This window comes from Prionailurus bengalensis, chromosome E4 (genome assembly GCF_016509475.1).
Source record: "Prionailurus bengalensis isolate Pbe53 chromosome E4, Fcat_Pben_1.1_paternal_pri, whole genome shotgun sequence".
Lineage (NCBI taxonomy): Eukaryota > Metazoa > Chordata > Mammalia > Carnivora > Felidae > Prionailurus > Prionailurus bengalensis.
Genome location: NC_057360.1, coordinates 30,565,103 through 30,579,466, shown reverse-complemented (window position 1 = coordinate 30,579,466; position 14,364 = coordinate 30,565,103). Strand labels below are relative to the sequence as shown.

Genomic DNA, 14,364 nt, shown 5'->3' with positions numbered 1-14,364 from the left:
TGTGGGCAGAGACGGTGTACTATCACCTCCGAGATAGAACCTGCTCCCCACCATCCTCCCTCAGCCCCTCATCCTCAGTCTCCCAGCCAAAGTCGAGGAGCCAAGAGACCCTAAGGCCCTGGGGGCACAGAGCAACTTCATGGACGGAGATGCCTCTCTAATTTGTCGTGTGGAGCCAGGGTTACTCAGGCCAGGGAGGCCCCAGGCCCAAATACCCTGGGGTTAGCAGTTTCGTAGGGGGTGGGGGGAAGCAGCTGGCTGAAAGGCAGTGCCAGTAGGGGTCAGAGCAGATCAGCAGAACCGCTAAAGGGATGTGCAAGCCCGGAGAACGTGGAAGTGTGGCAGGATCCTGCTGAGAGCCAGCCAGAGCGTAAAGTGCTCCCTGCAGGGACAGAAAGTGCTGGAGCTGAAAGACAGCAGCACAAAACACCTGCAGGTACAAGGCACACACTTTGTGTACGTACTCACGGCCACATAGGCGCCTGGGACCCTGACTCTGAGTCTGCCCCTCATGGACAGGCTCACCTGGACTCCACAGTCCTGGCCAGCCTTTTGAGATGCTGACAGAAGGTCATGCCACATGTAGAGACCCCAGTCCCGGCCCGGAGGCACCTCCTGCGGCATGGCTTCAGCCTGATGCTATCACTCTACGGTGGATCAGGAGTCAGACCATCTGGGGTTCCAGCCTGGTTCTGCTCCTCCCTACCTGTGGCTGACCTTGAGCAAGGCCTTTCCCTCACTGCATCTGAGCCCCTTGTCTGCAGAGTGAATGTTATCAGGCTGGATGATTTATAAAATCTCTCATACTAAAAACTTCTGCCATTCCCCCCCCCCCAAAACGGCTGCATCCAGGAAGATTTGGCCTGGTCCTGCCAGCCAGCAGCGGCCCTGGTCTCTAACGGCAGACTTGGAACGCGTCTGACCAGGGAAACCTTGCCGTCTTCAGCCTGCGTGAGTTCCAAGAGACCCGCAGACCTCCAAAAGGCCTGGGGGACAGGGGACCCTTGCCCAGGAGAGAGGAGGCTCTCGAGGAGTGGCCAGTATGAATACTTGCATGAAATCAGCAAGCCTGTCACCCTTGGGAGGGGCTGGTATTCTCTTTTCTTACTTTCTTCTTTTTCAACCATCTACAACAAGGCACCTTCCTTTCCGTTCCCATTTCCTGTGCCCTTTATGATGGGATGGCTCTGCCCTCCACAACTCCCTGGGTCCAGGGGAAAAGAGAGTTGGAAGAGGACCGGGAATCCTCTCCCATTTTGCTTTTCTCGCCAGGCCCACCTTCAACTTGTCTTGGTTCTGCTTTTCCTGAAATAATAATTAGACAGAACTTTTGGAAGGAAATTGCTCTCCTTACCTGCCAAAAATATCTGTGTTTTTAAACTAGGGGACAGATTTCCCCATCCCATTGCTGACTCAGACTAACAGAAAGTAAAAGTGTCCTCTGATCCTACGCCTACGTATGGAACAGGGAGGTGACCCAGGAGTGTCCAGAGCAGTCACGAAAGCTTCCAGGGCCTGGAAGAGAAAATCTGCCTTGACAGTCCAGCAGGGGTTGGGTGCTGACCAAGATGGAGAGCTACCCAAAGCAGGCAGGGGTCACACCCAGCATGACTACCTCGACATCACCCCGGTGGGGTGGCCAGCAAGTTCCAGGCCTCCACAGCTGTCTCCTGCAGCGAGCACAGATATGGCCATGGGGAAGATGACCAGGAGGGGAAAGCAAGACCCAGGAGCCACAAAACTGTGTGAGGAGACAGAAGATGACCTCTCCAGGACGAGGAAACCTATTATATTTCTAAATTCCAAGAAGTTAGCAAAAGATGTCATAACCATCTTTATTATCCAAAATCTACAGGCAATGATTCTGCACAACACGGAACTTATTAGCTGCCAAAGTGGATTCGAGGTGACTCCTGAGGGTGGCCTCCCTGCCTGGACCCGCTCAAGGCTTTGAGAGGTGCCGGCGGGAGCGTCATGCTGAGCCATCTGCTGAGGACGCGGCCAGGAGCTCCGAGAAGGGGACCCGGCCACAGGCCCCCCTGTACACAGATGCGGAGGGAACCCTCCTGCCAGGTGTGGAAATGACCAAGGCTCCTCCTTCAGCAGAGGAGGAGGATCCTCGGGCTTCATCGGGGCAGGCAGCCAGCCACGGGGTCCGGCCGCGGCACCGGCACAAAGTTCATGGGGCACAGCAGCAGTGGGCACATCTTCTCGTGCTCCTTCAGGGCCTCGCTCAGCTGCTGCAGCTCCGCGGTCAGCTTCCCGATCTCTCTCCGCAGCACAGTGTTCTCCTGCTCCAGGCACTCATACTCCTGCACAGACAAGGAGAACGGGGAAAATGGTTTCTGCGAGCACACTCCCTTCGCTTGATGCTTCGCTCTTCCCCAGGAACGCTTCCTCGCTAACTGAGCCCCCTTCCACCGCTCTTAGTGGTTCCTTGTTAGCTTCACGTTTCTCTCCTCCCACCAGGATGCAAGGTTGGTGAGGGTGGGGCTTTGCTTTTTGAATCAGCTTTATGGAGATATGATTTATATCAAATAACACACACCTGTTGTAAGGATGTATATAATTCAATGAGTTTTGGCAAATTAAACGTTGGTCGAGAGAACGTTTCCATCACTCCTAAAAGTTCCCTCAGGGTCCCCATTGCAGCCAGCCTCTCCTCCCCCAACTGCTGAGTTGCCTTCTCAAGATCTCTGTTGTGGTCACTGCTGTGGCCCCAGCACCTGGAACAGTGCCTGGAACATAACAGATGTTTGCTGGCTGCATGAGTAAATGAATAAAAATACCCCTTGCCTTGGTTTCGCCCCAACACTGTTAAGTTTCCATTATACCAGAGTTTGCAGAGGCTTAGACCTGGAGGGGGGTCTAGAGACCCCTCAGCCCAACCCACACAATGCAGAAACCGGACATGCAACTTGTGCTGGGCCTTCTCTTCTTCAAAGGGCAGTCCCTGCCATTTCCATGCTGGTCTATTAGAAAGCTCGTCTTTGTGCCGATCCAAAATCTCTCTCTCTCCTTCAGACCCACCTATTGGGCTTGGTTCCACCTTATGGAACCACACAGAGTAAATTCAATACTTTTTCAACATCACAGTTCTTGAAATATTAGGAGACAGCCCCATACCACTTCCCCTTAGGTATTCTCTCAGCTCAACTGTCTCAGGTCCCCTGAGCTCCTTGGGTTTTAGGGCTTCTGGTCCTTCTGCCCTCCTGGAGGTCATCCCAACACACACTGCAATTTGCCAGGATCTCGGAGAAAAACGCCATACCCAAAACAGTGCATGATTCTGCAGGTGGCCTGCGCATGCAGAGGGCAGATGCTTGGAGGTGGCCCACCCTGGGGCTGGGCCCAAGCCTGCAGCCCCCTCACTCTGGGGATTCTCCCTGAGTTTGCGGAGAGGTGCAGGCTTTGTCTGCATCTACTGCTCCTCTGTCTACATCTGGATGATGACTGGTGTTCTGGAGATGAAAGGTGTGGGCTCTATATCCACTTCTCCTGACTTTCACCCTGTTCACTTGGCATCTTCCAGGTTAGCAAAGTCTTTCTGAATCTTAACGTGTCAGCTCAGGGATCACGATGCCACACAGCTATAAGCTGTCCATTAGCTTGATGAGCAGGTCTTCCTTATCTCCATCCAAGTCATTAGTATGTTCTATAGTATAATTCTCAACCAATGGTAGAACCCTAGGGCACGCCAGTAGAGACCATCTCAAAGTTGACAATCTTATTTAAATCTTGCTGCAATGTTGTTTACCATGCATTTCCCGGGGTGGGGACCCAACCTTCCCAACCATCACATCTCTTCTTGTACTAGTAACTTTTTTAAAATGTCACTAAAAATGTCTGTTCTTCTTACAGTTCCCTAAAGCACACACAAATTCTCAACTCTGCCCCTTTGCTAATGCTGTTCTCCTCGACTAGACTACCTACCTCCTTTTCTGTGTGGGCCCAGCTCAAGCCTAACACCTCCAGGAAGGCTTCCCTGAGCACAGCACCTAATGGAACCACATCCCTCATTATTATGTGTTCTATTCAATTTTGTATCATATTCAATCTTACTTATACTAAATAAGGTCTCTCCCCAAAGATCAGAAATGTAAGAGCCTCTGCTACCCTCTGCAGTAGCCCCACCTGATGGGCCACAGTGCCCAGTGACGACTCAGCCCCAGTCCTCTGCCTCCTTCTCTCACCTGCTTCCTTCCCCCCTCTAGGTGCCAGAGGGGCTGCACACACAGAGGCCATCTGAGCCTTCCCCAGGCAAGCCCTCAGGATAGTCTGGAATACTCTCCAAGGCCACCAGCTGCACCCCTTCCTCTCACAGGTTATCCTGGGTCAGTCTGGTTTCACTAGCGCACGGGCCCCATTCTGCCCTCAGCCCTCCTCCATGCCTGTCAGCTCCCCTCTGGCCTCTGACAAACTCTAGTCCTGGAGCCTGAATTCAGTCTACAAAGCAGCAACAAGCCCTCTGTGGGCAAGGGGAGGGAAGACAGGACAGTCATCGTGGGAAGCCTGCCTGCAGCAGCAGGGTGACTGGCTGCAGCTCTGTGAGGCACACGTACACACGTGCACACAGGCACACATGTGCACGCACACGCACGCATGCACATGCAGCACAGATGCACGCATGCACACATGCATACACATGCACGCACACACAGACACACACACACACACACATACACGCTCACGTGCTCCACCCTGCAACTGGAAATGCTCTTCACCTCCAAGTAAAATGGAGAATAGATGCGAATGGTTCCAATGAGCTAACATTTAAAAGAATTTTTTTAATGTTTAGTTTTGAGAGAGAGAGAGACAGACAGAGTGTGAGAGGAGGAGGGGCAGAGAGAGAGGGAGACACAGAATCTGAAGCAGGCTCCAAGCTCTGAGCTGTCAGCACAGAGCCGGATGCGGGGCTTGAACTCATGAACAGTGAGAACATGACCTGAGCCGAAGTCAGACGCTCAACCGACTGAGCCACCCAGGCGCCCCTAATGAGCTAACGTTTTAACTAGATTCCAAAACATAGGAAGATCACTTGCTGTGGGAGAACATTCCAAAGTGTCCTTTTGTATTGTGGCAGGATGCTGTGAGCTTCTGAGTTTTAGCTCCAGAAGCCATGAAGGGCCATGCTGCCTAAAGTCTTCCCAAGGTACAGCTGCCTCCTCTAAACCCCAGCCCAGCAGCCCCCTCATCCGCCTTCTCTGCAGGGACTTTCTCTTCTGGGATTTGACTTTTACTTCTAAACCTGCTGAGGGACTTTCATGGAGCTGAGAGAATAAAAAGAGAAGAAGTCAAGATCTCCAGGTGAGGCCAGCTCAAGAAGAATAAAAGTGGGTGTTACTCATAAATTAATAAATAAATAAATATTTAATAAATCAATAAATAAATATTGAGCAGGTGGAGAGGAGGTATGAGAATGCAGAGAACAAAGGGGAAAGAGTAACACCCACTTTACATGGAGAAGAAAGTACTTGGACTTGACATACGTGAAAATAAGCAGGAACATTAGCCCATTTGTTATTTCCAAAAGATCAGTTTAGCTCAAATCTTGCTGACTTTCGAGACTTTTGCGCAGGAGGGTTGGAGGTCACTGCGCTGCCTTCCCTGGCGTTTCGCAGGACACAGTCGCAAAGCAGAGACCTAAACATTCCCGGCGGCGAAATCTCTGCAAATCCCAGTTCTGCCTCAGAAACGAGACTGTCTGAGGCAGCCATCCTCAACCAGAGCAATCGCGGTGGTCCCCGGGGGACAGGCGGCATGTCTGGAGACAGCTGGGTTGTCACAACTGGACCAGAGGGCGCTACTGCATCCAGTGGGTAGAGGCCAGGGGTGCCACTCGACAGCCTACAGTGCCCAGGACAGCACGCCCCCAGACAAGGACGTATCCAGCCCCAAATGTCAGTAGTGCCAAGGCTGAGGAACCCTGGTCTGGGCATCTAAGAGAGGTTGGCTGGGGAGCGAGGGGCTGTCTGGGGGCATCCAGGGTCCAGGATTAAAAAAAAACAACAACTGACAAGCTACTGTGGGTACCAGGAACCAGAGAGGAAAACAGAGGCAGGAAGTAGATGAGGGGGAGGAAAAGGCCGTCAGGAGGGCACAGCCACACACAGACCCCATTTCACAAGCGAGGAAAGTGAAACTCTGAGAGGCGCAGTGACTTTTCCAAGGTCATGCAGACTTGGAACCTGATTTCAAGGTCAAATGCAATCCTCAAGCAAGGACAGCAATTGTGCTTTCACTTGGCAGTGACTGGCCCCAAATTTCCCCGTGGTGGTTACTGGCAGTAAAGGGCTGTGAGGGCTCAGGATTTTACAATGAGCCTATTCCCAAGCCCTAGGTTGATCTCCTTCCCAGAAGAAAGTTAGTGTCATCAGGGAGGGCCGTACAAATTAGTGTCATCATCAGTTTCTAAACCAAGGAGGGACTGACATGAAGCATTCTCTTTGAATATGCAATATCTGAAAAAACCGTGGCAACACAGACCACAACCAAATTGCCTAAGAAATCCGTCAGTTGGTGACATTTGGGGTTCCTGAGGATGGCATCGTCTGCCTTCCTTTTCTGACTCAACGTTCTTTCTCAGTCTTACACCTTCGGATGCCTGGCTCGAACCAGTCTGACCCACTTCTGAGACACTTTTGGCTCGTCGTAGAAAGCTGGACCGTTCACTTGGGTCCCTATTTGTGAATGTGGACTCAGGCGTGTGCCTAATGTTCAGAGATGAATAGAGGCTGAAATCCCCATGAGAGGTGTAAGCGCCTTGACGAGATGATTTGAAAAGCCACAGTGAGCGCTGAGGCACACAGACACACGTTAGGAACAGCTTCTCGTCACCACAGTCGGGCTTCCAGCAACCACCTCGCTGAGGGGAAAATTCAGACTGAAGAGTGACTTGAGCCTGTCCCTGGCATGGCCTGCTCCAGCTCTCCCAGCCCTGCCCTCCAGGGAGGCCCAGCCTTGACGGACTGTCCTCCAGCTTTGCAGACGAAGAGCCGGGAGAGGTGGGAGGTGGCCCAGAGGCTCCTGGGAGCTGGGACTGGAGGAGGTTTCTCAGGTGTTGGAGGTAAGAGACTCCAGTGAGTGAACAAGGTGGGCAGGAGAGAAAGGTGGGAATTTTAGACGAGCTCTAAATACTCCCCTTCGTGGTATTCAAGAAAGGCAAATAAAGATCTCGAGTGACTTTGAGATACGCAGCAATGCTACCCCACAGTATGGGACAGAGGAAGGACCGAGTAAAGCCCTTTTCATGGGCTAATCTCCCCAGGGAGTGACAGGCAGCCACGGCTACCAAGTGCTGCTTTCTGCACCCCTTAGTGTCTCCTAGAGAGGGGCCTGGTCCCAGGTTTGAAGAGGCTTCTGAGAAACGTGTCCGGCTCTCACTTTCCTGTCCTTCACGTGGCCTGGAGCCCGAGGGGGCCTGAAGGGCTCTTCTGCCACAACCCAGAGCAGCCCGCTAGGTGCTCTGCCCTCAGCTCACTCACCGGAGCACAACAAAGCTATTCTTTACCGCAGTTTTTAACCAGATATCCCACCCTCAATATGTAGACTTTTTTCAAAGTTTAAAAAAGTACTTTTTTTTTTTTACTATATTTACTTTTGTTTTTTTGTCTTGTTTTATTTTATTTTGTTTTGCTATGTTTGCCCTGCAGAACATAGACCCCTGCACACAGCTGTGCTGCCCTCCATGGGAGGAATTAACAGCGGAGACAGAATTCATGTGCTACCCTTCGGTCCAAAGACGACATTCCTCTTCTACAGTGAGACTGGGATGTATTTCCATTTTCCTGAGCCAGCCACCTGCTCCCCCACACACCCTCTTGTGACCAATAACACTTGTGTGTAGCTAGTGACAGTAAAGTTAAGGGCTACAGCTTGGGGATCTGTGCATGGGTGGAGCCACTGTCCTGGCCTCCTTGACACTGTGTTTCTCAGAAAGACTGTCCTTGATGAGGTGATCTGCTAGTGGTACTTAAACCGGAACTACTCTTTGGCTCCACAGAGACAGAGAAGGGAGTGCTCTCCCATGGAAGGGCTGGGTTTCATATCATTTATGCCCATTTCCCAAAAGAGCACCTGGCACAATTGGTCATGTGACACAGTATAGGGACAGCAGAAGAGGCTAGGTGAACAGAAAGGCCCTCCACAGTATAAGGGCCTCCCAAAGAGGTCGACATCCATCCCCTGGAGCCTGTGAATATGTTACCTTACATGACAAAAAGGACTTTGGAGGTGTGATTAAGAATCTGAACTTGGGGAGGGGCGTCTGGGTGGCTCAGTCAGTTAAGCATTCGACTCTTGATTTCCGCTCAGGTCATGATCTCACAGTTCATGAGTTCAAACCCTGCGTCAGGCTCTACATTGACAGCATGGAGCCTGCTTGGGATTCTCTGTCTCCCTTGTTCTCTGCCCCTCCCCAACTCATGCGTACATACGCCCTCTCTCTTTCTCTCTCTCTCTCTCTCTCTCTCTCTCAAAAGAAATAAACATTAAGAACAAAAAGAATCTGAACATGAGGAGATGATCCTGGATTATGCAGGTGGACCCAATGTAATCATAAGGGTCCTTATAAGTGAAAGAAGAAGTCATGAGTCAGATGACAATGGAAACAGTATCAGAGTAATATAGCATGAAAGAAGCTTAACTAGCCAGTGCTGGCTTTGAAGGTGGAAGGGACCACAAGCAAGAGAACACAGAAGCCTCTAGAAGCCAGCAAGGGCAAGGAAATGGATTCTTCCCTGCAGCCTCCGGAAAGAATACAGCACCTCTGGACACCTTGATTTGAGCCCCGTGAGACCCATTCCAGACAGATGACGTCCAAAATTGTAAGATAATAAACCTGTGTTGTGGTAAGGCAACCGAATTTGTCATAATTTGTTACCGAGGCCACCGGAAATGAGCTACTTTCCTTGAAAACTCCTGTACTTCCCAAAACAGGAATGAGATCTTACTCCTCTCCTTGTGACCCAGCAGCAACGCCTTGGCCATGGTAGAGCTTCACAAATATTTGGGGAAGGTCCTGTCCAAGTCGCTCACTCACAACCACACACATAGTTACTTGGGACTTACAACAGAGTGTCCCCTAGTGTTTTCTTAAGTGAATGCACCTGGCTTGGACGAGAAGCTTCTTGAGGGGAAGAACCCTCGCTGTTTGGCTGGCACATGCGGTCTGAACACAGGACCATGCACTAACTGAGCCGAAAGTGCCCTCTGGGGTTATCTGGTAACACGACGCTAGACCCAAGACTGCTTCGGCAGCAAAGGGGAAGGAAGAAAGCACTCAAAGGACATTCCAACTCTTCTGGGGGAAGTTTCCAGGATTAATACAGGCTGGGAAGGACCTTCCCTGACCCTCATCTGAAGACCCTCTCTCTTTTAGGGCCCAGCCTTCCTGCTCCCGGGAAAGAGTCTAACGTGTCATTTATGCCCACTGTGAATTTATGCCAGTGGGTCACCTCTCCCTGGAGTACGTGCATCCTCAATCTATTCTTGGTTCACTGTGAAAGGGTTTCCAGAGATTGCTGTCCTCCCCCCCCCCCCCAATATACCTCGGTCAGCTATGCCGTCAGTGCCCCTAGACTCGCCTTGTGGAGACAAGCTGTGGCAAGAGAGCAGGCGGGGAAACATTAAACTAAAATCCCCAATTACTTGCACCAACTCTGTGTATAGACGAGAGTTCAGAACTGTCACCAATTCTTTGCACAGGCCCTCGGATGCTTGCGAGGCCAGTTCCTGATATGGGGCAGTTCCCAATCCTGGCTATGAGATTATGTGGGATAGAGAGTGGAGAGCAATGGAAGAGTTTAGGATAAGTCCCAGGTTCCTGATGTGGGTGATGAGAAAGGTGGTTAGCTCTATTAACTGCAATTGAAGACAGTGAGAAGAGAGTCTCAGGGTGAACACACACTGTCACAGCCATGTTGCATCCAAGTAGCCTACAGCAGACCCACTTGGAGACATCTAAGCAGACTTTCGAGATATGGGGTCGAGGTCCTGCGACTGAGGTCTTGCCTGGAGCAATCAATGTGGGGAGCTGATGCTGAGAGAACAGATTAATAGATCAAATCTTCCAGGATGGGAAGGAAAAAGGGCAGAGTCTGAAAGCCCAGTCAACACCAACATTTAAGAAAACAGGCAGAGGGAGAAAAGGTAGTGAAGAAACTGAGAAGAAAGGTGGTTAAGAGGGTCAAGTGGGAAGTGTGGTCTTTTGGAAGCTAAAGACCTTGAGGAAGGTCTCAAGGAGGGAAGGGTTAGGGAGCCTGGGTGGCTCTCAGTCGGCTAAGCATCTGACTTCGGCTTAGGTCACGATCTCATGGTTCATGGGTTCGAGCCCCACATCGGGCTGTCTGCTGTCAGCTCAGAGCCTGGAGCCAGCTTCGGATTCTGTGTCTCCCTCTCTCTCTGTTCCTCCCCCGCTTGCGTGCACTCTTTCTCTCTCTCAAAAATAAACATTTAAAAATCTATTTTAAAAAAAGGACAGAGTCAATGGTGTCAAATGTTCCAGCAAGGTCATGGTTGATGAGACTAGAAACAGGCCTCTGGATCAGGCAGTGCCAGGGCACTAGTCGCCTCAGTGGGAGCAGCTTCCATAGGAAGGGTGCGTGTGTGTGTGTGTGTGTGTGTGTGTGTGTGTGTGTGTGTATGCGTGCAGGTACCTTGGGTGGGGAGGGAGCAGTAGAAACAATATCACATGGGACTGGAGAATAAATAGAACTGAAGACGTGGAGAGAGCAGGTCTCTCTTTAAGGAGCAGGGAAGTGAGGAAGGAAAGAAATGAAGTGGGGTGGTAGCTTGAAAAGGAATTGGGATCAAGAGGAAGTTTTGTTTTATTTTGTTTTGATTTATAATGAAAGAAATCGAGAGTGAGGAACAACCAGTGGACGAGGGAGAAAGCAAGATGTCGGCGAGTGAAGAATCAGAACACTGGGCTGAAGGACGCAGCGGAATTAGACTTGTGTGTCCAAATCGGTGATGACCAGGACATGACCTTGGGGCCGCCACCACAGGGCAAGGGCAGAAGGTGGCTCCTCTCCGTGGCCTTAATGTGGCTCTGCCCCAATCACAGGCTCACCTCATGGAGTTTGTCAGCCTTCTGGGTCTGCTTCTTCCGACTTCTCTGAGCAGCAACTCGGTTTTTTTCTCTCCTTCGGACCTTCCGGTCATCGTCCTCCGGACTCTGGGGGGAAATGTCTGGTCAGGTGCGCTGTCCAGGCCCCTTGCCTCACCCTCCTCAGCCTTGCCTCTTTCCTCTGCATGGCTCATGGAGCTTCCCCGTTTTACCTGCAGTCACAGCAGAGGACCTGCTGCTCACCGCGTGCCGTGGCTGAGCTTAGCTGCCAACCCCCGTGACCACCCTGACAAATGTGTGGTGTGACCGCCATTTAACAGACGAGGAATAAGAAACTCAGAGAGGTTAAGGAACTTGCTCCAGGTATAACAGCTAGTAAGCGGGTAAGTGGGAAGTGGAACTCAGGTCTGTTGGACTCCAAACCAACGTTCATAAACCTCTACCCCACAGGGTGTGTGCCTGGAAGAGGTGTGGTGTCAACGTTGTCCATCTGAGGACAGGAAAGGCAGAAGGCATCTGTCTGGAAACTGCCACGTGCGAGGTCTGACGCCACCACACAAACAGGTACTTCGATGCGTGCAAATCACATCACGCTTGTAACTACTTGCAACCACACAACTCTGCCAACACACCAGATGATCTTAAACACCACAGACAATATGCTCATTTGAACAATGCTTGATGGCCATTTTGTTCCACGGGTCAGAGTGAATCAGAAAGCAGACTGATGATGTGTCTTGAGAGCTCTTAGCGCTCTGTATGAGATTTAACCAAACCGAGTCAAATCCTTTAAGAGTTATCCTGAAACAGGCAGGCTCACAAAATGCACCTACCAAGGTAAAAACATCTCAGTTATAGAAAAAACATGGAGAAGTAGAGACTCTTTGCCTTCCAGAACCCTGTGAGAAGGTACCAAGCGGGGGGAGCGGGGGGGGGGGAGTATGCTACCTTTAAACAGTTTAAAAGCTAAGAGGTTAGTTAGTAGGATACAAACACAGGAAAGCTACTCAATTATTAATATTATTGGGAAGCAAACATTAATATAAAATAATGGGTAACTGCAGTTATCATTTTATATGGTCTTGTATTCCAATATGAGAGACATATGTTTCCCCCCAAGTTCCAGTGGGTAAAGAATTTCCAGTATATGGAAGAATCTAAGTCTACAGAAGGACACAAACAGCATACATAAATAATATAACAAATGGACGCGGTCTGAAGGTAGTGCTTAAGGGAACAGGCACAAGGGGTCAAAGCATAGTTTTTTAGAGGCAAAGAAGTCTTGGTAAACATAACCAGAACACCACATGGGCAAAATGTGGTGTACAGGACAGACTTTCAGCTTAGAAATACGTGGCTCCCGGTTTTGACTCTTGCTGTCATTATAGCCTGGGGGAAAGGGCTTACATTCTCTGAATGTTCAGTTTTCTCATTTATTGTAAGTGTGAGTCATTCATTGTTTCACTAAGTATTAAATGAGTACCTACCATGTGCCAGGCACTGTTTTAGGCACTAGAGAGACATGCCCTGAACAACTGATGGGTAATCACTGCAGCAATCATTCTAACAGCCTAACGCCTGGAACGAGCATAGGACAAAATGAGATTTTATCCTAAAGCTCCCAGCACATGGTATGCCCTCAGCAACCTCTGTAGAGGTCGCTGCTATTTTTGAATTCCCCATAGTGCTTGTCACCAAATCACGCCTCTTTGTCCGCCATCAAAAAGTCACAGGGCACAGGGAAGCAGCCTGTGTCCTGCCCTCTGGGAGGGGACACTCTATACCTATCCATATGCTCACACCTGACAACCCAGCAGTAACATTTAATCAAAACAGAAAGGAGAGCAAAGTGTTGAGACAGCCATCAACTATTAACCATATCTTAATTAATCCTCATAAAAATCACGAGAGGTTATTATTATATTCATTTTACAGGGGGGGAAACTGAGGCTCGAAGATGTTAAGCAAAATGCCCGAGGCTACTCAGCGTGCGTGCGGTAAAACCGAGGTCCAAACTCAGAAATGTGTGACTCTTGAGAGCCACCTGATGACACCGTGTACCAGGCATCAAATTGGGAAGGGGAGCATACCAATGAGTGGGAAGTTCTCTGATGGCCATCCCCGCGGGCAACCTCGTCTCAGATTCCTAAGTACACAGTTGTAAATGTGGCCCAGGACAGCACAGAGGACTGGATGGGGGCCGAGGGGTTTCCACCAGCGCTGGGGCTGGAGTCCGCCCACCGCGGGCCCCCACCCCGCACCCTCAGGCACGGGTCTTGAGTTCCCCATTCGGACCGTAGATGTTGGAAGTGCCTGGACACGAGCTGCCCCTTCGGGCTGAATTTCCCCTCTGCGCACCCTGGCGCCCGGGAAGGGCCACGCGCGCCGGCGGTGGGGTGGCAGCGGGCGCCAGCGCAAGGATGGCGACACCGGGACAGCGCGGATCCCACGTGCGGGGAAACGTGGACCGTGCCTGGGTCCCCGCGCCCTCCAGTCTCTCCGCTTCCCGGGCCACAAGAGACGGGTCACCATTCCGGACGCCGCGGGCACCGTGCGTGAGCGGAGGACCGCCGGACAGAGGCGCACGCCGGGGGGCCCTGGACCCACCCCACGCCCCCACTCCTGCCGGTCGCTGGCTCCCGCAGCGCCTTCCACCCCGACACTCAGCGGTCACCACTCCAGAACCCCAGACCCACCCACCTCCGCGTGCCCCTCGGCGCCCCCATCCCCGCAGGCCCGCGGACCTCCCTGAGCCTCCTTCAACTACCTGCGGCTGCGGCTGGTTCCCGGGCGCCGAGACGCTCCTCTGCAGGACGCTGCCGGCCGCCGGGAGCACTTGCGACATGCCGGGCGCTCCTCCGGCCCGCCCCGCCCCGCCGCGCAGCCTCGCGGAGGTGCGGCCGCGCGGCCCGCCGCCCCCTGCACGCGGGGCGCTGCCTAGCGGCACTCTCCGGCCGCCCGCATCCGCGCGCCCCCGCACCTGCCGGCCGCCGCCCTCCGCCCCGCCCCCTCGGGCTTCCCGCTCTCCCGGCGCGTGCGGCCGCCGCGCGCCGCCAGGGTTTCCCCGCCCCCGGCCCGGGCCGCTGGCCTGCGCGTCGCCGAGTCTGCCCGCCCCTCCCGCTCCCACCCCCGCCCCGTTTCCTCCTCTCCCCGCCCTCTCGCCGCACCTCGGGGTCCCAAATCCCACCCCTGCGGCGGCTTTCCGCTGGGCCCCGGCACTTCGTGGAAGTCACGTGGTAGCTTGGAAACCCGGGAGGGAACGCGAAGCCCACCCACGAGGGGCGACGCTGCGGCGC

The 14,364-nt window shown here is 52.4% G+C and overlaps 1 protein-coding gene across 1 annotated transcript; it reads right to left on the bottom strand.

The window, feature by feature from the left end:
• Positions 1-1,821: 1,821 nt before the first annotated feature.
• Positions 1,822-14,016, bottom strand: BATF3 (basic leucine zipper ATF-like transcription factor 3). Its single transcript, XM_043567927.1, has 3 exons — positions 13,836-14,016; positions 11,072-11,176; positions 1,822-2,312 (listed from the first exon to the last, which is right to left on the bottom strand). Exons 1-3 carry the CDS (start codon positions 13,911-13,913, stop codon positions 2,127-2,129), a joined length of 369 nt encoding a protein of 122 aa, XP_043423862.1. The 5' UTR covers positions 13,914-14,016; the 3' UTR covers positions 1,822-2,126.
• Between the last annotated feature and the right edge of the window lie 348 nt (positions 14,017-14,364).